This window comes from Puma concolor, chromosome C1 (assembly GCF_028749965.1).
Source record: "Puma concolor isolate L17-30 chromosome C1, mPumCon1.1.hap2, whole genome shotgun sequence".
NCBI classification, from domain to species: domain Eukaryota; kingdom Metazoa; phylum Chordata; class Mammalia; order Carnivora; family Felidae; genus Puma; species Puma concolor.
Window position 1 is genome coordinate 62,512,033 of NC_141674.1, and position 21,304 is coordinate 62,533,336.

The 21,304-nt window shown below is 39.0% G+C and overlaps 1 protein-coding gene across 13 annotated transcripts in view; it reads right to left on the reverse strand.

Annotated features, from left to right (window-relative positions):
* Positions 1-1,082: 1,082 nt before the first annotated feature.
* Positions 1,083-21,304, reverse strand: part of ERICH3 (glutamate rich 3) — a 130,052-nt gene continuing 109,830 nt past the window's right edge. For all 13 annotated transcript variants that reach the window (XM_086717295.1, XM_086717293.1, XM_086717294.1 and 10 more), the window contains 4 exons: positions 20,547-20,996; positions 10,367-10,492; positions 4,297-6,704; positions 1,083-3,624 (listed from right to left, as the gene is read on the reverse strand). In XM_086717295.1, coding sequence (XP_086573421.1) covers positions 4,315-6,704; positions 10,367-10,492; positions 20,547-20,996 — 2,966 coding nt within the window. In that variant the 3' untranslated portion in view covers positions 1,083-3,624; positions 4,297-4,314. The remainder of the gene's footprint in view (positions 3,625-4,296; positions 6,705-10,366; positions 10,493-20,546; positions 20,997-21,304) is intronic.

Below are 21,304 nucleotides of genomic sequence, written 5' to 3' on the forward strand. Positions count from 1 at the left end.
CTCCAGAATCTCTGTCCCAGGAATCTTCCATGTACTCTCGTTTCCCTAATAAAACATGGGGGTATTGCATCATTGCAAAGTATTGTAAGGGTTGCACAGATTATTAAAGAGTCTGAGACTTCTGGAAGGAATTTCAAAAAGAATGTGTATTTCTCAAATAATCCAGCATTTTATCTTACAGAATTTATATTTCCCTTTATAGATTTCCTGTCACAGGGCACAGTATTAAACGAAAGGAAAACACCTAACAAAGTAAAAAGAAGGGTGAGTTTGAGAGTCACTTTGAAAAAAATTCTAGTTGTATTTATTCCCTGTTCCCTTGTACCTCTTGCTCCTGGCTGTGGTGACAGGGAGATTCTTTTAAAGGACACAATCAGGTGGTATAGAAGACTGGAAGGAAATATTGTCCAAGGTCAGAAGTGGCCTCTCTTGGGCTGTCCTTGATGCTGTTGGAATATTTCACTTATTAGATGAATCTTTAAGGCTTTCTTTTCTTTTCTCAATCATTTTCTAGGGGCAATAATTGTGGCAAAATTACTGGTCTTAGAAATTTTAAGGAATTCAACTATACTTCAAACTTATAACAAAGAATTTATAAAGCCATAGAAAAGGCTTAATTAAAAAAATAAGTAGCCTATTCTGCCTACCTTTACTTTGGTTGTCTACTTTTCTCTCTTCAATTATTTAAATAATTTACCATATTCTTTGATTGGCTGTAAATATAATTCCCTTCTTGCTGATACAGTATATATTAATGAGATTTGTTCTTTCCTCTTCTAAGCCACCTGAATACATCATTTAAAAGAAGTTTCCTGTCACTGTAGCCAGCTGTAAGAGATAAAAGAGAACAGGGAATAAATACAGTTGGAATTCTTTCAAAGTCACTCTCAAACTCACCCTTCCTTATTTTCTCTAAGTTTTTTCTCCCTCCTTCTACAAGTAAACGAAAACATGTATAAGTGTGCATGTAGTATCTTAGTATCTATTAAAACATCTCTTCCTAGAAGATAGTGTGAGAGATGAAAAACATCAGTGTTTGGGGTCAGAAGACCTGAGACCGACCATGATTTTAGACAAGAACATGATTTTGAGCTTTTATTTACTTATTTATGAAATGGTGATAATTTTCCTAATATTATCTCATGTATATGAAAGACATGTTTGAATATAGACAGTCAATATAAACAGCTCAATAAACTAATTTTCTCTGCTTTATGGAGTCTAAACTTTGTAATGAAAGGACAAAGAAGATGTTCAAAGTCTAATCTTATTGATAAAGAATCATTCACATGTCTTATCTGTAAACATATAGTTTGTTTATGCTTTTAATGATGAAACTAGGGGAAAAATCAGTTCAGTTTCACATACAGTTTTATCAACATAGTATTTGCAGAGAAAGAATTAATTCATTTAATCAAAATATCACAACACTGAATTTCACACTTAAACCCACATGCAGATTGTAGAATTATGTTGCAGAATGTTTTGACGGAATGTGTTAAATATAAAAATAATTCAATGCAATTTCCATTTAGCACATTGTACAAAACTCATTCTTCAATGGAATTAACAAGTTTACAATCTTTCCCATAAGGTGCTATGTATTCACAGTGCTCTGTGGCATTCAGGTTGAGATCAGGAAAAAATACTGTAGAGCGCCACAGTAATGCAGCTCAGTAATAGATGGAATTGGATATAATGTAGATGAAACCCACTCATAAAACTTAAGACAGACGATGGAGATCTATGGTATGCTATGGCTGATGTTCAAGCCTCAATGGGGGATGGGGCTGAAAGACCTCATAAACACATCATTGCAGCCATAATAAAATTGAGCTTAATATGAATCCATCACTTTTATAGTGAGTGCCCTTTCCTAGAGAAAGGAAGAGAAATAGACAGAAAAAGAAAGAGAGAGACAAAGAGAGAAAGTTCACAATGCTTCTGCAATCTATTTTCCAACTGAGACTAATCCTCGGTACAATCCATAGTCCACAACAGCAGTTTCCAGACTTTAGAGTACATCAGAATTACCTGGAGGGCTTGTTAAAACACCACTGCGAAGCCCCAGCCACAGAGTTTCCAATTTAATAGGTGTGAGATGAGGGCGGGAATTAGTATTTGGAACAGTACCAGGTGATGCTGATATCCTGATCAAGGGACCACATTTTGAGAACCACGGTCCATTATAGCTTTGATCATTCAACAGCTCCTTTATTAAAATGAAACATACCTAAAAAGATAATATGCCTGGCCCCTAGGGACACAGAGTGTAGAGCAGCCAGCATAGATTATATGATGATTAAGAGCAGCTCTTCTCAATTTTAGCTCCACAGTAGAATCAACTGAATTTCAAAAACAAACAAAAAAAAACCCAAAAAACAAAACAGCTGACGTCGACACCCATCTAAAACTAATTAAATCCAAATCTCTGGGGAAGGGGGCCAGGGGTTGAATCATTCATGAAAGTACTCCACGCAAGTCTAATGTGTACTCCAGCTGGAGAATCACCGCTTTAGGAAATTTTGTTTCACCTCCTCATGTGAGAAAAGATGGCCAAACATATGTACCCTTTAGGGTACTGCTATATGAACAAAGATGTCTTCAAGGAAATCGAAATCTCCAGTAGGCACGCTGATGCACAACTACTTCTAGTAATATCAAGGGGTAATTTAGAAAGTGATTCTGACTGTTGATTTACAATGCCCTGCAAGGTTAGTTCACAGGTTTGAAATAACAGAACTTGGGAAGGTGAGCAGCACATTAATTTAATCCAAGTTTCTTTTCCATCAAATGACATCAACCAAAGAATCTAGAGTTTAGAATGTTGGTGTATGTGCTCATGTGCACTGTTTACCTGCTATAATTATTGCTACTCATTTCAGTCAGCTAAATTATTTATTACTTTGATTTAAATTTGAATGGACCTATAAATAAGGCCCCCAGGGACAAAATGCCACAAGCATTTATGTCTACCTCAGAAAGCAGAAGTACAGAAACCCACACACACAAAAACAAAGGGCATTTTGAAATAAGATTGCCACTTTACCCTTCTGGTATAAATAGGATGAATGACTATTCCTAAATGTAAGTGAATATACATGCCATAGAATCCCTTCCTGGGAGGATTTACAGGGTTAGAGCAATCCTAGTACTGAGTGTTCAAGGAAGGACCTTTAGAGCTCATTCTCACAAATCATTAATGCCCCAAGCTACGGACTTGAAATAAAACTCTGATGTTTGAAACTGGGACTAATATTTGATTAGAAATAAAAAGGAATTTAAACAGATGTGAGGACTGAGCCTTTCAGGTGCTCTTTGGTAAAACTCAAACACGTGAGAACCATCAGTTTGGTTGGAACAGAGACACGTTAGCCATGTTGAATACGTAACAGCCTCACCGCCCTCCATTAGGAACCAGTGCCCCTAGAGAGGGTCCTACAGATCTACTCAGCTATTCTCAAGGTGTTCACCATGCTACTGACCAGCACTGCCAGATTGGGAACCAGCTCAGACAAGCACAATGATTTTTTTTTTTTAAGATAAAATCTAAAGTTCTAGTGAGACGATTGGGTGCATCTTTCCCCACTCTTTCAGTCTTCTGGAAGACATCTTTGAAATATCCTGAAAAATAATAAAAAGGATAGAACTGAGTAAAATCACTCAGGGTAGTAGAAACAGGCACTTAAGGACATGAGGGCATCAAGGAATTAGCAGGAATGCAGGAAATGCTAAAAAAATATTTTTGGCCTTTAGTTACAATCTTCAATATTTTACATGTTTTCATAATTTGTATATATTTTTAATATCGTCATATATTTTATAATTTATGTAATATCTATATTAAACTTCACGAAAGCTGCAGAAATGAAGGCAGAGAGCCCATCGCAAGGCAAATAATCACAGCCATCCTTTTAACCACTAAAAGGGAAATGAATTCGGGAATAGAGAGTGATTCTTTTTGTCTGTGGTACGTCCCTGTGGCCCATTCTCTTGATTTCATCTCTGGAGCCCCGAAAAGGAGCCACGGATTTCACCACTGCAGAGAGTTGTGCCCGCAGAGCAGAGTGTGACTCAGGGGCAAAAGGAGTAGAAATGGGCCGGGGGTGCATGTTGGCTCCACCTGGGCCTTACCCAGCCTCTGTCCTCCTGGGCTTAGGGTTAAGCAGCACAGAAGTGAAGCCGCTGTGTGCAGCTGCGTGCAAGGACTGATGAGGCTTTGAGCCCTCGGGGAGAGCAGGGGACCTCAGGTGGGGTATCTATTTAGTCCTGCGAACAGAGCAGGCTTAAACTCACCTTCTGCCACAAAGTCTCTTAGGCCTTCATGTTGCTCAGGGAGACATCTGCGTTCTCACTTTCTCTTTCTCTCTCTGCACTGTAAACTGCTTGCTTCTCTTGGGTTTCAGGGCAATCAGGCTTTGCAGGGAGTGTTTCCACCCCCTGTAGACTCTCTCTCCCAGGCTCTGACTCCCTCCCTGGGGACATTCTCAGGCTGGATTCCTTAGCTGCACCCAACTCCTGCTCCCTGGCACAGCCCTCCAGGCCTGCCTCGGCGCCCACCGACTCCGCTCCCTGCGTGGGATCAAGTCCCCCGCCCTCTGGATCCTGCCCTAGCTGTGGGGCCTTCCCTCCGGGATCCGAAGGGTCTCGTGGAGCCCCCACCCAGGTCCCTGTCACCATCTCCACGGCCGCCACCTCCCCCCTGCCCAGCGCTGTTTCCTCTACCACTTCCACCTTCTCTGCAGCTGCCATTTTCCCCGGTAAGTCATCCACTTCGTGCCGAGGCCCCTTGCCAGCAACATCTGACAAGGAGGAGGCTTTATTTGCCTCTGTTTTCCCCTCAGCCGTGTTCACATCTGCCAACACCTCCCTCTTCTCCTCGGTGGCCGTTCCTGCCGCTTCCCTTGGGTGGAGATCTTCATCAGCGACCGCCACTCCCCCTTGCAAACTCCCAGCCCCGTCTGTGTCCCCATTGGCCATCACTCCTGTCCCCAGGGGGCACTCTTCATTAGCCTCCTCTTCTGGGTCCCCACCCATAGCTTCTTCACTCAGCTTTTCTGCCTTCATGCAGTCTTCCTCAGAAACACCTTGGGTCATCACTGTGACCCCGGCTCCTTGCTGCCCCTGCACGGGCCCTTCCTTATCCCCGCCTTCCAATCCTGCCAGGCTATCTTGATCTTTGGCTGCACACTCCTGGGCCTCACCTGTAGCTGTGGTCATCACATGGGGCACCTGCCCCTTTCCCGCTAGCTCAGTTTCAGGAGCTCCTAACACCCCCTCCCCTTCAGGGCCTGGCCCCTGGTTCTGCCCTGAGGGAGCCCCGTCCTCCTGGGGGAGCAGCTCTGCTCTGTCTTTGGGCTCTGGGTCCTGGGCTTCCCTCAGTCTTTCCCCTCCTTCCTCTCTCCTCAGAGCTGTTGTGTCTTCCAGTGACTTTTCATCTGCGGGTGCCGCTTCAAACATGGTCACCTCTGTCTCTCTCAGTGAATCTCCTCCTTGTGGCCCTGTGTCTCCAAGTGATTCAGATGCCCCCATGGGTGCCTCACCCTCAGCACCACACTCCATTTCAACTGGGGGGACTTGTGTCTCTTCCTCAGGTGTCACTTCCTTCGCAGTTCCCTGCTCTTCCCCTTTAAAGTTTTGCTCTTCTTCTAAAATGTCTTCACCCTGATGTGCATTTGCCCTCCTCACCTCTCCGCTCTCAGATTCAGTTTCCTCCAGAGGTTCCTCTGGCCTCTCAATTTTCCTCTTCTCTCTCGCTACACCTAATTCCTTGGGTAACATTTCTTTCCTGTCATCTTCTTTATTAGATTCTGGCTCAGTCTCAACCTCCTCCCTTTCAGCATCTTCCTGACAAAGCTCTTGCAGGCTGTCCTCCAAAACTCCCATCCGGGGAGCCTCAGCCTTCTCAGAAGTTGAGGAGCTCAAGGGTGTCTGCCTTCCCATAACTACCTTCCTTTCTTTGGCTGGTTCTTCTCCCCCAAGCACTGCCTCTTCTGAACCATCCTCTCTCTCAGATGCAGCATCTTCCATGGCTCCCAAGTCCTCTACCTCTGTAGATGCTTCCTCTTCACTGTTCATCACATCAGGCTTTTCAGGCCCTGCCTCACTCACGGCCTCCCCTCTCTCAGCCTCTCTCATTTCCGCTGTCACTGCCTCCCTCGGGGCTGCTGCCTCCTGCACACACTCTAAGTTCACAGCCGCTGCCTGGCTTGCAAACACTGTCTTCTCCGAGCCCTGCTCCTCTTCAGCAGCCACCTTCTCTGCCTCTAGCACTGTAGGCGGCAAGGCCCCCCCTTCAGGAGCCTCATCCTGACCTTCATGCAGACCTCCAGAGGCTCCGGCTGCTTCTTTCCCCCTGGGGCTTACCTCCTCTTTACCCAGCCTCTTATCCCCTTCTGCTTCTGCCTCAGCCCCACGAGTTATGCCCTGAGGGATCCCTCTTTCCTCTGTAAACTCTTCTACTAAGGCTGGCTGCTCTGCTGTTGGCTTCCACTCCCCCAAGGGAACCTCATTAACCCCAGCTGTTCCCCACCGTGCTGCATCCCCTTTCCCTTCTATTGTGTCCACATCCCTGTGCTGGGCAAGTTCAGCTTCCTCCACTGCCTCTTTCTTCTCCAGTGTGTCCACTTCCGAAACAACTTGATTGGATTCCTTGTTTGAGTTGAGTGGTACCCTTTCCTCCAACACAAAATTCCTATTCAGTGCTGCAAAATAAGGTTAGAAAGCAAGGTTGTTTTAATCAAAGTGCACAGGGAAGAGAGATTCTGTATAATCATACATGAGATATATATATATATAATATCAAGGAGCCACTGATATATATAAAACATTTCCTCGATTCTAGGATGCCATCGACTACATCATGCACCATGGTTAAATAATGGCTCTTCGTGATGAAAAGAAGTGCTATCAATTTAATGGACACATTGATATTAAAGGAAAATTGAATATCAGAAATGTTAAAAACAAACAAAACCCCCATATCTTACAGTAATCTCTCTCTCTCTCATGCACACACATACCCCTGCACACACACACACACACACACACCTCCTACTTTCATTTGAAATATTAGGACTTGCAGAAAAATACACAATAAGAAAAATAGTATTTCATTTCTTAGAAATCATTGTTCCCTATAGCATCATAATATGCCTGTCCTCGGCCTGTGTTTCTTGTACTCGTGTGGGCATTCGGCAACACAATCACAAAAATACAGTGTGAGCTGATTATTATCCCACACATTACTCCCACATTTTAAAGCTACTATATCTAGATTTAGTCATCAAATAACTTTATAGCTCAAGGTAAGACTTTTTACTAAAGACACCAATTTGTATTATAGGTCAGGATACCTCCCATCTAAGTTCAGAAACTGATTTGCCTTTGGCAAAACAGGATCACAGAACAAGACAGGACTTTGTAGTCTGGGACAAATTTCAACATAAATAACCTTCTTGAAGTTATTTCATAAGTTCTCATCCATAATTCCCTGGCAAATCTGGGTGTACTAGCCATCATACTTCAATAAATGTAAGTTCAGTATGTTTCTTAAAAGCTTCAAATACATTTCTTACTATTTAACAAATACATGCATTTCTGTTGAAATGACCCACGCAAAATAAATAAAGGTATGCCATGCCAAATACCCAAAGCATTTAAATTTTTCATCTGTAGAATAATACTTAGGGAGATAAGAATTTCTAAAATGGTCATCTTAATAATTTCGCCATCAATCTAATCTTTTTCATTTATAGAGGCCCCTGGACTAGATACTATAGGTTATCACACCAGTGTGTCAACCTCCAAATTATATAAACTTATAAAGTGGGCACATGTGTCTTCCTCATATTTTTTATTGCTTGGCTTTTTGGTTAGCCATCTAATCCCCACCCCCCACCCCACTGCCAACAATCTTCCAGAAACCTAAAGCCCTGATCTTCTTCCCTATTCTGATACCCCATTCAGGACTGTCTTATCATTCCATTTCCTAACACAAAACACAGCTGTCCTTTGTGGCATTTCCTTGGTCTCTTGCAGCTATTACAATAAGCCATTTTGAAGTAAGGCAGTGATAGCTGATATTACATTCCCCTTAAAAACATATTTGGAAGGTAACTTTTGATGTCTTCTTTCAAAGAAGTAACAGAAATTTCAGGCCTGTCAGTAGGGTTGGTGCTGACTTTTATAGGTGGTCCTCAGCATGTCACAGCAGTTATTTACTAAATTGTACCTAAAAGCTGCCAGAGGGAAATGTAGAGCCAAATGTTCATTCAGAGAACACGTAGCCAATTCACCTGAATTTTATTTCATTATTCATATTTCATTTCATTGGTCCATTGTATCTCATTATAGATTATTACTGGATTTAAAAAAATTAAATTAAAACAAAGTGTGTCAAGTCTCTTTAATAGTATATTTGTTGCTATTCAAATTCTTGCATGAAAGTATATGAATAAGTCAGTTATGAAAAACATTTAAATAAAATTCTCTGTTTTGCTAAGCTAGCCTTTAAATTTATGGATTAATTAAAGAACATTAAGGAAAATGGGGGAATAAAACTGCCTAGCCACCATATAATAATATACTGTGCCTAAATTCTGGGAGAGAAAGGGCTAATGGCATCCAGCTGAGCTATTATATGAACACGAACACCACGGGGGAGTCAGACATGACATTCCTGAGGTAAGAGAGAGAAAGTAATTGAAATCCTTCTAAGAAGTATCAGTATGAAAACATGACATGTTTTTGGATAGTAACATCATGGACTTTTAGGGGGAAAGGAATATAAGAGAGCAAGCAATATTCATAAACAGAGGCAATTTGATTTAGTGGAATGAGTGTGGACTTCAGGGTCAGATAGATCTGGACGAGAACATCAGCTCTGCCACTTCTATGTGTGTGAACTTAGGAAACAATACCTCTCTAAGCCTTCATTCTTCTATCCATAAAATGGGAATAGAAATGCTTGACTCACAGAATCCTTGTGACAGTAAACCGTAAAATGCTTAGCATAGTTTCTGGCACACAGGAAGCCCTGCCGAGTCTTCCACACTCCTCTTCCACTGCTTACAATAAACCAGATTTTCTTGCTTGAATCAGAGTTGATCAAGAACAACTGCCAGGCCCGCCTTGCAGAATATCTGTGAGCACATTGGAACACCTCTGGTGGAATGCCCACCACAAAGGATTTGAATTCTCTAAGCCCTCGGGCTCCTTCTCCTATAACTTGTCTGCTGTATGTTCAAGCATCACTGGCCCTCTCCACATTACTCAGGGGGAACTGGAGCTCAGGGAACCAGCATATGTGCAAATATCCTTGCTACCATTTATTGTGAGTAATAATGTCCTTTTTCTCTGACCCAGGAGACTTGTGTCTTCTGCTAGCACCATGAAACCATGGCTGGCAAACTTGTTTGCTTGAAAATGGGGTAAAATCTCAAATAACCTCACAGTGCTTAATGACTGTCATTAAAAATTAGAAGTGGGGGGGGGAGGGAGGGCTCCTGGGTGGCTCAGTCGGTTGAGCGTCTGACTTGGGCTCAGGTCATGATCTCTGTGCTGACAGCTCAGAGCCTGGAGCCTGCTTTGGATTCCGTGTCTCCCTCGCTCTCTGCCCCTCCCCCGCTCATGCTCTCTCTCTCTCTCTCTCTCTCTCTCTCTCTCTCTCTCTCAAAAAGAAATATTCAAAAATTAGAAGTGGGGGTAATGTGACCATAGGATGAATGAAATGAATAACCCCTCCCCCTATATATACATACATAAATTCAAATCAGGGTGGTTTTAAAAAGCCTGCTACTAAATATGGGGAAACCTGATTTCAAGGACATGGGATGTTTGCCCCAATGCATAGGAGTCATGGTGTGTTGAGTCACTCTAATTGGAAATCTTGCAGCTGGAATACTCACCACCAAGAGCCAAGTCATATGCTGATGGCAACAAATTCTTCCCCAATTTTAAAAAATAAGGAGTTCAAATAAACCATTATGAAATGTGCCTTGGCTCTCTGGATCTCCAGTGGGTCAGTTAGGCAAATCTTCCTCTCTAGTCAACTGACTGGGAGGCCGACTACGCAATAAGACTGATCTGAAAATCCCTACCAATATTTTGTTTTATAATCTAAAGTCTTTTTTCCCTCCAAGCTAGGCACTAATGCATTCAAAAAAGAATAATAACCTTCATATCTGATGTCAGCTTTAAAGCTCCCCTAAGGCCTCTCAACCACCTCCTGCCATCAAATTCATTAGTTGAAAAGAAAATAAAGGTGGAAGAAGGAGGAAGCAAGGGTCGGAAGATGAAAGATGGAAACGAGGCTGTCTTGCAGAGGATTTCTAAAGGTCTTTGCTAGGTAATGATGTGCCCTTACCTGCACTTGTGTCAATCTCTGGCTTCCTCCAGTGCTTCTCCTCCTCGTCTGTGCTGCTAACACCAGGCTCAGTGTCAGAGTGACAGTGGCAGCCAGGTTCCACAGCTTCTGCTACAATCTGCCCAACTGATTGGAGATCACATGAGATATCAAAAGGCATAAAAACAGGTCATGGGAACATTGCTGAGGTATTTCATATCATTTCAACAAGTGGGGTTAATTTTAAAGCATTCACATTAAAATGTGACCTTGTTTTTAAAATCTATTAAGATTAAATAGCTTCCAAGCCGTAATTTCAAAAGCACAATGGAAGATCATGAAGTACAGAAATCCATGCAAAGAAGTACTTCAAACAAAAAAGACAATAGCCAGAAGCAGTGACAGATTTGGCAAATGCACATGCAATGAAAAGATTTAAAAAGAGGTTTAGTTGCCTTTTCCTTTCTAGAAATACGTGTTATGGCTTTTATAACACCAATCATCACTGCTCTTTGAAATTGCTGAAACTACCAGAGCTGACTAAACTATGAACATTTCATCCATTAGATTTTAGTGATTTGACCCCAATACTCGCTCCATGTGGACAGAGCAAAAAAGGCTGTTGCATGATTCCTATATATTTGACAATAAAAGCTGTTGTAGAAATTCCTGTTATCTGCAGCTGATTACTAGTCATGGAACTTCAGAAACACAACAACCTAAGTTCAAGTCCCATATTCCATACTAACTGTGTTACCTTCGGTAAGTTCTTTGACTTAAGCCTAAGCCTCAGTTTACCCATCTGTCAAAAAAGATACCTACTCAGTGGTTATTGGAAAGATTTAAAAAGTAATATATGTAGAGCATGCTTATCTTTCACTTATTAGCAGGTGCCTAAGCATTTAATAAATAATAGCTATGATGTTGATGAGCATGTCTATTATAAGTATAACCACCCCATCTGGTAGGATTCTAGGCAACACTGTAATATCAATTGTCTTTAGCTTCTGACATGTTCCTGTCTACATCCCTTGCCTATCATCTGATGATCCATGTTCTTAAATCCCTGACATCTACCATTATGCCACCTTCTGGTTAATTAAAGCTCACTGGAATAACACTAGACCTAGATCTGCCCTCCCAGATAAGAACCTATCTATCTCCAAAATACCTTTTCCTTCTTCTCTCCCCTCCTCCCTCCCTCTATATCTATATTTCTCTTTCTCTTTCTCCCCCTCCCTCCCTTCCTCTCTCCTTTCCTTCCCTCTTTTCTTTCTTACTTTTTCTCTTTCTTTCCTCTTACGTATTCTGATTCAATTGACCCAAAGACTATACTTCAAGAACAGAATTAGAATGTGGTCTCTTGCTCACCTTAAGGTGAATTGCTAAGGGGTAGTTACTTACTGATCCATCTGTGTTTGGAAGCAAATAATGAAATGTCTGTGTCATGTGGCTTCTGGGGGGACAAATGGAATGACTTAACTTTATTAATCTTAAGAGAACAAGCATGAAAGTGAAAATAGGTGCATCAAATAGTTCAAATATGTATTCTGTTTAAAAATTTTTTGAACATCAATTTTCCTCATTCATCCAGTATGCCAAATAAAAAAGTTTTTTTACAACAATATAGTTTAGAGATGACATCAACTCATGACAATTTGATTATAGTTGGGTTTGTTATCAAGTCAATCTTTATTTTAGGAACACAGTACATAGAAGCTAAATATCATCTTGCCCACTATAATAATGTTAACAGTATATAACTAATGAGTTTAAATAAGCAGTGTTTTATGTCCTTGTGTATAAATTTGCCTGGCTGATTTCTTAAATAGAAATCCCAAAGACAGTGGGACAGGAGGATGGGAGCAGGTCTGATTTCATAGCAATTACTTGAAGCTTTGTTTCATCAAAGCCAATGAGACATCTGGGTTTTTTTCTAAGTAACCTGTAGACTATAAAGGAATATGGCTTATTATATAAATATGGAGTCATTAGGTTGTACACCTAAAATAATATAATGCGCATCAATTATACCTCAATAAAAATTTTTAAAGAAATATGGTTTACAATAATAATAATAAAAAACAATGATTAAAATACACAATTAACAACTATTGAACCAAAGACTATTCTAAGAAGCCAAAAGGTATTAGCATAATGTGGAAATGACAACTCACTCAGAATGGACAGTGAAGCATGTAGTCACTCTGTCTCAGGACTGTCATCAGCACCTGGCCACGTCTGCTGGCTTGCCCCTGGAGGGTTAGGCTTTGGAAGTAGATGAGAAGGCTTTTGGAAGTAGATGTATAGTTAGGTGATGCCTGCTTCAGATTTAGCAAGAATGGGACCCTGGCCTGAGCATCAAGGACTTATTAGGTATGAGACCAGAAAAGGCCTCACTTGGTCATTTTTTCCTCAGATGTTCTGAAACTGAAACTTAAAAGCAAGAACTTGGCCAGGGTCTAACCTTGAGGGTTTCTACACAGAGGAAAGGACTGTGCACGCTGATCCCTGGCACCAGCAATGTGACACATCACTTTGTGTCCTTAACTACTTAGCTCTTCACCCCCCGAGGCTCCTCTCCTTCCCTCTCTCTAAAGATGACCATTAAAAGCAAAGGTAACTGTCAGTTCTCATAGCCTTCATAGCAAAATAGAAGAGGCTCACACAGAGAATTTCTTAGAAAAGCACCTTTTCCACTCAAATGATGTAGAATATTTTAAGATGTTTTTTAAATACGAAAATATTATTATCTGATAATGTGAGGTTTTTCATTATGAAAACATTTTAAAATAATATATACAATACTTTCCTTAACTAGGGAAATATTCTTACCTAAAACCTTAAAAGACTATAAAGTACCAAAAAGAAAAAAAAAAGGGGGGCGCCTGTGTGGCTCAGTCAGTTAAGCACCTGACTTCCAGTCAGGTCATGATCTCGCAGTTTGTGAGTTCGAGCCTTGCATTGCACTCTGTGCTGACAGCTCAGAGCCTGGAACATGCTTCAGATTCTGCGTCTCCCTCTCTCTCTGCCCCTCCCCTGCTCACGCTCTGTCTCTCCCTCTCAAGAATGAATAAACATTAAAAAAAAATTTTTTAGGTGGATTAAAAAGAGTGGGTTCTGTGTCTTTGTCTCTCTCTGCCCCTCCCCCACCCATGTTCTCTCTCTCTCTCTCTCTCTCTCTCTCTCTCTCTCTCTTTTGAAAATAAATAAGACATTAAAAAAATATCCTAGTTTCACCATTCAGAACTACTAGTTAACATATGGGTGAATCTATGTATTTTTTTAGCCTCCTCTTAGTATAGATAGCATTTTTACCCCATTTTATTCATTTACCAATGTATTGTGACTATTTCCACATATCATCAAATAAAAAAAGATTCTTCAGTAACTGCATAGAATGTTCTAATAAGTTTTTACTAAAATTTGGCTAACCAGGGGTGCCTGGGTGGCTACGCTGTTTAAGCGGCGACTTCAGCTCAGGTCATGATCTAGAGGTTCACGAGTTCGAGCCCCGTGGGCTCGAGCATCGGGCTCTGTGCTGATAGCTCAGAGCCTGGAGCCTGCTGCAGATTCTGTCTCCCTCTCTCTGCCCCTCCCCAGCTCATTCTGTCTCTCTCTCTCTCTCTCTCAAAAATAAATAAAACATTTAAAAAATTTGGTTAACCAACTGCCTGCTGTTAAATTTTGAGTTATTTCTATTTGTGCGTGTGTGTGTGCATGTGATTAGAAAGCTATTTTAAATACCACTTATAATCATTTTTGTATTTTTTTCTGACTATTCCCTTAAGGCAAATTCTTGGAATTGGAATTGCTGGCTCAAAGAGCATATTTTTAGAAGCTTTGATACATGTTTTTTATATGTTCTTCAAAAAATGAGGTATCAAAACTAACGACTTCACCTATAATGATGAAAGGCCGTATGTCCCCATGCTTTGCCAACAATGCCACAATCTCCTCCAATTATTTCTATATTTGATAATTTTGTAATTGAAAAGTGGTGACAAGAATAGAGTTTTCACTATTAGTAGGCAAGCTTTCTAAATACATTCCTTCTTCTCTGCTTGTTTTGAAACAAAATAAACTGATCCCATCTGAAAAAATGCTAATAATCCTGAACATTTCAGTAGCAGGAGAAAGTTTTGCTAAGAACTTCTCATCTTAATTTTAAGAAGGTATGAAGTCCATAAAGGCAAAGTGAAGACATATCCAAGTTTATCCCAAGTTCCGGGTCACCTTGAATACCATCCGTGTGTTTCAATCGTTCTTTGCGTGGCCAATCAATTACGTTCCCAGCTAGTCACCATGACAAACTTCATGACTAACACCATCTACCTACACAGTAAAGATGCTCCTGTGTTACCTCCGGCATTGAAACATGGCCCACACAAACCCAGGATTAATTACAAACTCAAGACCACAGCTGTTCAGAGATAACAGCTGCAGAGAGCTAAAGTCTGTCTTCCACACAGCAGCTAGAATAATCTTTCTAAAACTTCCAGATCATGGCATCAGTATGCTAAGACTTTTCCAGTGGTTTCCTACCTCAGAATAAAATCCTCCCTTTGGCATACAAGTTTCCTCCCCCCCCCCCCCACCTTACCCCCATCATCTTCACCCACTTTCTGTCTCTCCCATTCTGATCCTGTCACACCAGCCTCCTTTCCGGACCCTTCACTCAGCAACTATGCTCCCCATATTTAGAGTTTCAATTTGTTATTCCCTCTGCTTCCTGTGCTCTTTCTTCAGATGACCACCCCTTTCTCAAACCATTACTCTGCCCTCTTCCCCTGATTTATTTTTCTTCTACACTTAGTCCAGGATACCTCATTACTTGTTAATTTTTTACTTCTCAGGTATATCTCTCACTACAACATAAACTCTGATACGGGCAGGGACTTGATGATGTTCACACCAAGAACAGTGTGGCATAAAGCAGATAACCAAAACATATTTATTGGCAGACGAAATCTATTGGAACAAATAACTGTGTGCTTTCACAATTCATCCAGAAATGGTATTTGGACTGCAAATCATAACACATGATTGTCTTGTTCTCTCATCAGGACCATCTAACTTGCCTGCATGATGATCAAACTGAATATTACTTTAGCCATAACATTATTTAGGTTTATATTTCCTAGCCAAGCACTATGACATCTTCCCATTTACATATAAATATATATTTTACTTTATATTACAGTACTCTATTCTTAATATTTTATTTATATTCGTGATGTATAAATTATATTAACCTCACAAATTAATCTACCTTAATTGTTCCGCCATTACAACATAAAACAAAGATCGTGTCATAATGCATTAATACAGCTTAAACTGAAAATAACAGAGAAAAATAACACATAAAAATAACACTGTGCCCTATCATATTGAATTACTTCCCAAGGACACTATCTCATTGTAGCTAGCAATTATAATCTTTCACTTTACCCACTTCACTGCATATAACACATCTTTTATATCAATTCATCTGATTTGTTGGTGACAAAGCCCAGTTAATAATGTGAGATATAACATAGAAGGAAAATATCACTTTACGTTATCAATCTGAAAGGTACGTAGGCACTGAATATAGCACTTTACTACTTTATCCACTGCTTTGATTTTAGGTAAAAACAATTCAGATTAAGTTGTGTTACTTTGGACACTACAAAACATCATTAACTGAATGTAATTTTTATAGCCCACAGACCTATTCTTAACATAATCACGGTTTTTATTCTAAATCTGGTTGAAAATGATTAATTTGGCACCATACAAATATGAGAGATAATCTTCTACACATTACCTCAGCTCCCATTTTGACCTAAGGTTCTAATCAGAGATCTAAGTAAAATAGTACACATTTCAATCTTTACCACGCCTTCTAATCTAATTTACGTAAACTGTGTTTTGCAGCATAGTCACCTGTGTGACCTTCACTTCAAGCATTAACTTCGGTTCCATCCCTCTCTCCCTGAGCCATCTAACTGAAGGCTCAATTAAGAAAAAGGAATTAGCCATAACCTCTTTGCTTGACATCAAGCAAATCAGGACCCAGTTTATTTTATCTGAAATTTTCTTAGAATGTTTATTCATGTAAGGGTCTTTGAGACTATTTATGACTTCTCTTAATCTGTTATTTTAAGTATTTACAAATTCATTGTATCATTTCCTTGTATATACTTAAAACATCAGCACCCAAGAGTTATAATCTATACATCCTTGAATTTTGATAGTATTAATCCTTCTACATCATTCTGAACATTTTACATGTTTTTTTGTTTGGCTGTTTTTTGTTTTTGTTTTTTTTTAGTCTATCAATGTTTTATTTTCTACCCTACTTTATTATCTTTGTCTCTGGGCCTCCATAACCCAGAAATTTTGTCCTTTTGTGGAAGATGGGTCATAGAACAAATCTACCCATTCTTGCACAGAAGGCAACATATTTTTAAGAAAATTTGCAAAGTTATAAAATAAGCACTACGATGGAATACTATGTATAGTAGATAAGAGTAAAATACAGTTATGTGCAATGATATGAAAAGACGTTGAAGACACAGTACTAAGTGAAAAAAAAGCAAGTTGTAAAACAAAATGTATCATTTCCATCTGTATGTAAAAATAATATATGTATATATGTAATACATACATTCATTTATATATGTGTATAGAGAGAAATTTTTCTGGAATCAGACCTAAAAAAATATTCTCCACAGTTATGACTCTGTCGCATGGGAAAGAATAGAGGGAGAAAAGGAAAACTAGCTTTCATTTCATTTTCTTTTCATTTTCTCTGTCCCATATTGTTTAAACTTTTCAACCAGGCTTTTGTAAAAAACACATTTTATCAAAAGCCTTAAAATGTAATCCAGAAATTACACTTTTTGGAACTTATCCTCAGAAAATAACTATAGGCTTTAAATTACCCTAGGTAATAAGATACTAAAGTCCTATTAACAATAGTGAAAATAGGAAAAATATAAATATCAATAATTGGGTAATGATTAAATTATATGAAAACCACAAAACGGGATAACACACAGACATGAAACATATTTGTAAAGATTACATAATGACATAAAAATGCTTATGGTATAACAATAATAAAAATCAAGATAAAACATTTTATAAAAAATATGACAACGTAAGTTTGTAAACCCAAAGTTTAGAAACTGACCAAATGTTGAAAGTAATTCCTGTGTGTGTGCTAAATCTATGGGTCATTTTTTAAAATCTGCTCTTCTCCATTTTCTAACTATTATTTCATAAGCTATTAATAAAAAATAAACACTAACAGAGAGTCTTAGTACCTGTGTTAAAGCCTAAGAAAGATTAAAAAAGTCACAAACCTTGCCATCTAGTGTTGAACCTGCCTTAATAAAAAGATAACAGGGGCGCCTGGGTGGCTCAGTCGGTTAAGTGGCCGACTTCGGCTCAGGTCATGATCTCGCGGTCCGGAGTTCAAGCCCCGTGTCGGGCTCTGTGCTGACAGCTCAGAGCCTGGAGCTTGTTTCAGATTCTGTGTCTCCCTCTCTCTGACCCTCCCCTGTTCATGCTCTGTCTCTCCCTGTCTCAGAAATAAATAAAACGTTACAAAGAGTTTATAAAAAAAATAAATAAAAATAAAAAGATAATAAAATGCTTTAGAATTATAGATGTTATCAAATCAAGAGTACACACTTCTCATAATATTTAAGAAAAATATTTAAGATAAATCTACACACTTTTTATTTCACACATTGGAAAAAAATAAACCACCTCACTTTCTTCCAAGTGGCATAATCCTAGACTAGTGTTTCTGCTATTCCATCCATCACCTAAATACAGCCTGCATTATATGCATCTTACTTTTCAAAAAGATGTCTATGTACACAAGTCCAGGCAAACAATCTATTTGTCTGAAATGGAGGTAAAAGAAGTAATAATAGCATCAATGTTACTAATGAACTTTAACATCTTTACCTTTTTTGAGCAGCAGCTTGTCAAATCGTACAAATTTCCTAGATTATACATCGTATGCTCCAGAAATGAGCAATGAAATCCAAGATTGAAGACTTGAATTATTTTATAAAAGGGTTTCAAATTATTTTAACAAGAATCTTAACTCTTATATGAAAAAATCCTTTTGAAAATCTCAGGGGTCTGTGTTATAATCCCAGGGCAGAAGATGGCAACCTTTTTCTATTTAGGGCCAGACAGTGAATTCTTAGGGCTTTGTGGGCTATATGGTCTCTGCAGCAATGATTTAACTCTGCCCTTGCAATGCAAAAGCAGCGTTAATAACAAACAAATGAGCATGGCTCTGTCGCAGTAAAACTTTATTTTCTGACCCTGAAGTTTGAATTGAATTGAATTTTTATGTCACTACATATTAATATCCTTTTGATTTTTTCCAACCATTTAAAAATTTTAGGGGCACTTGGCTGGCTCAATCAGAGGAGCATGCGACTCTTGATCTTGGGGTCATGAGTTTGAGCCCCAACGTTGAGTGTAGAGATTACTTAAACAAATAAATAAATAAATTTTTTAAATTAAAAAAAAAAAATTCTTAGCTCACTGACAATACAAGAAAAAAATAAAAGTGGTAGGCCAGATTTGGCCTGTGGGTGGAAGTTTGTCAAGTTGTTCATTCCAAAATTATTCAAATTTGCTACATAACACCATGTGAAATGTTTTTATTGTCCTCCATTCCATCTTAATAATCATACCTAACCTTTAAAGCTTTCCTCAAAAGAATCTTTCACAAAAACGTTCAAGGTGTACTTAACCAAATGGGACTTTCCCCTTCTTTTGAAATGCCATAGCATTTGTACCTTCTCTGGTTTTACGAATGACTACTTACTGACCTTTGTCTAATTATTGGCGTGCCAAGATTTCCCCTTAGCATTTCATGGCAGGTACCCTCTGTTTCACATTACACATTTCTTATTGACCATGGTGTCCTGCACATAGTAGAAAGTTAATGATAATGATTGAATTGAAAGATAACTATTCAACATCTTCAATTCCTACATGTAGGCCACAGTGGTTTCATTACAGCTTTTAAGGTTCTATAAATGTTAGAAACATTAAAAGTATTCATAAGTTTTAAGCAGATGAATTTTAGTAATACTAAAATATGAGCACAGATTTTATCTTGGAATTAAGAAGAATGCCCACTATGTTGGCAAAGGAGACAGATGAGAAGGAGCAGGGAACAGAGAGAATTACAGGCCACAGGATCTGTGTGAAAGCCAAATATCTGGCAGGTCCAGCTGTCCACAGGACACAACTTGGTCCCTTACCTGTCCTACTAAAGTTGAGAAAGACATCAAACTTTCCACATGTCTAACGTCCTGGGACCTGATTACTGTGGGACACTCTCCACTCTTCCCATGTCAGATGGAACTATGCTGCATACTCACTCAGGAACCCCTGGGTCAGGAAGTTACTCAGTTTCAGAGAAGAACTCAAAGTAAAGTTAGGGGTTTTCTATGAAATTTTCATATTTTTATCTAAATTTAAATTCCTATTGCACAGATACAATAGACAATCTTTAAAATATGGAACTACTGTGCTTGAATTCAAATCCTAGGAATGCTTCTTATTAGTTGCATAATCCTTGACAAGTTATTTAACCTCTCTGAGACATAATTTTGTCACCTATGAAAAAAGAGATGATGATAATAGAACCTAACTATGGGGATATTGGGCTATTACGGGGAGTAGATGAGTTAATATATGTAAGTGTTTAGAACTGGCACATAGGAAGTACCTACCAATGTTAGCTGTGTGTGTGTGTGTGTGTGTGTGTGTGTGTATACGTATATGTGTGTGTATATATATATATGCATATATAGCTAAGAACAAATAGTATTCCTAGTATTAAATAATCTCTAAAAAGCCACACATACCCTTGCCTTCAGACACATATTGTGTTTTATTTGATTCTTGAAAGAGAATTACCATAAGAAGGAATTTACAGAAAATAGGAAACAAGCTATATAAGGTTTATCAAGTAATTTTTAAAACGCAATAGAAGAAAAACAGCAAGCTGAGTGTACATGTATGATTATGTGATGAAGAGAGAAATAAGAAAATAATTGAATGACTCTGGCATTATCACAATAGTATTTCCCAAGCTTTGGCAGAATGCAATGACCAAAATCAGCTTCCATGCATGGGAACAATGGCAGGTCAACTCAATGGCCATACTTACCACCTTTCTCCACCCTATAGGGACCTGCCTTTTTGTCCTTCACCTTAGCAGTGCTTCCTTCCCAAAGCTTACTTTTATCCTTTTCTTTTTCTTCCTTGGAAACATGTTCCCTGGACTTCTCAGATATGCCCTCTGCAATCACTTGGGTTCCTTTCTCCATTTCTTCTTCAAGAACATTCTCCAAGCATTCCTCTATTGGCAAAGGCTTGGTTTCTACATCTGCTGTCATTATTTCTTGGTCTTCAATTTCAACTTCTTGGGAATCCTCAATTGGAAGGCAGGATTTTCCTGCCTCATCATTTTCACTCGACTCCTGAAAAGATGAACTTCTGGAACTTTTGTTTGGACTGTTCTCAGTGTGGGCTTCCCTATCCCCCAGTGTGGATTCATCTTCACTGCAACTAGAGCATGGGTGACTTCTGGATGAGGACGATGAAGCAGGTTTTATATCTAAAAAAAAAATTATGATATCATTGTTTTTCCATTAAGCAATTGGTTTAATTGTGGGAATTATGTTAGCAACAATCAAACTAAAATTTTTTAATATAGGTTAATAGACTTGATACCCTTTTCACATAGGTTGTGCATAATTATCAAGATAAAAATCTATGTAATCTGTGAGTCTCCAGAAGTTTTCAATAGGAAACCACATCTAACTGAAAACCAACTGTATTTATTTATTTATTTATTTATTTATTTATTTATTTATTTATTTATTGAAAGCCATTTTATTGGAAAACATTTGTAAGTATCTATTT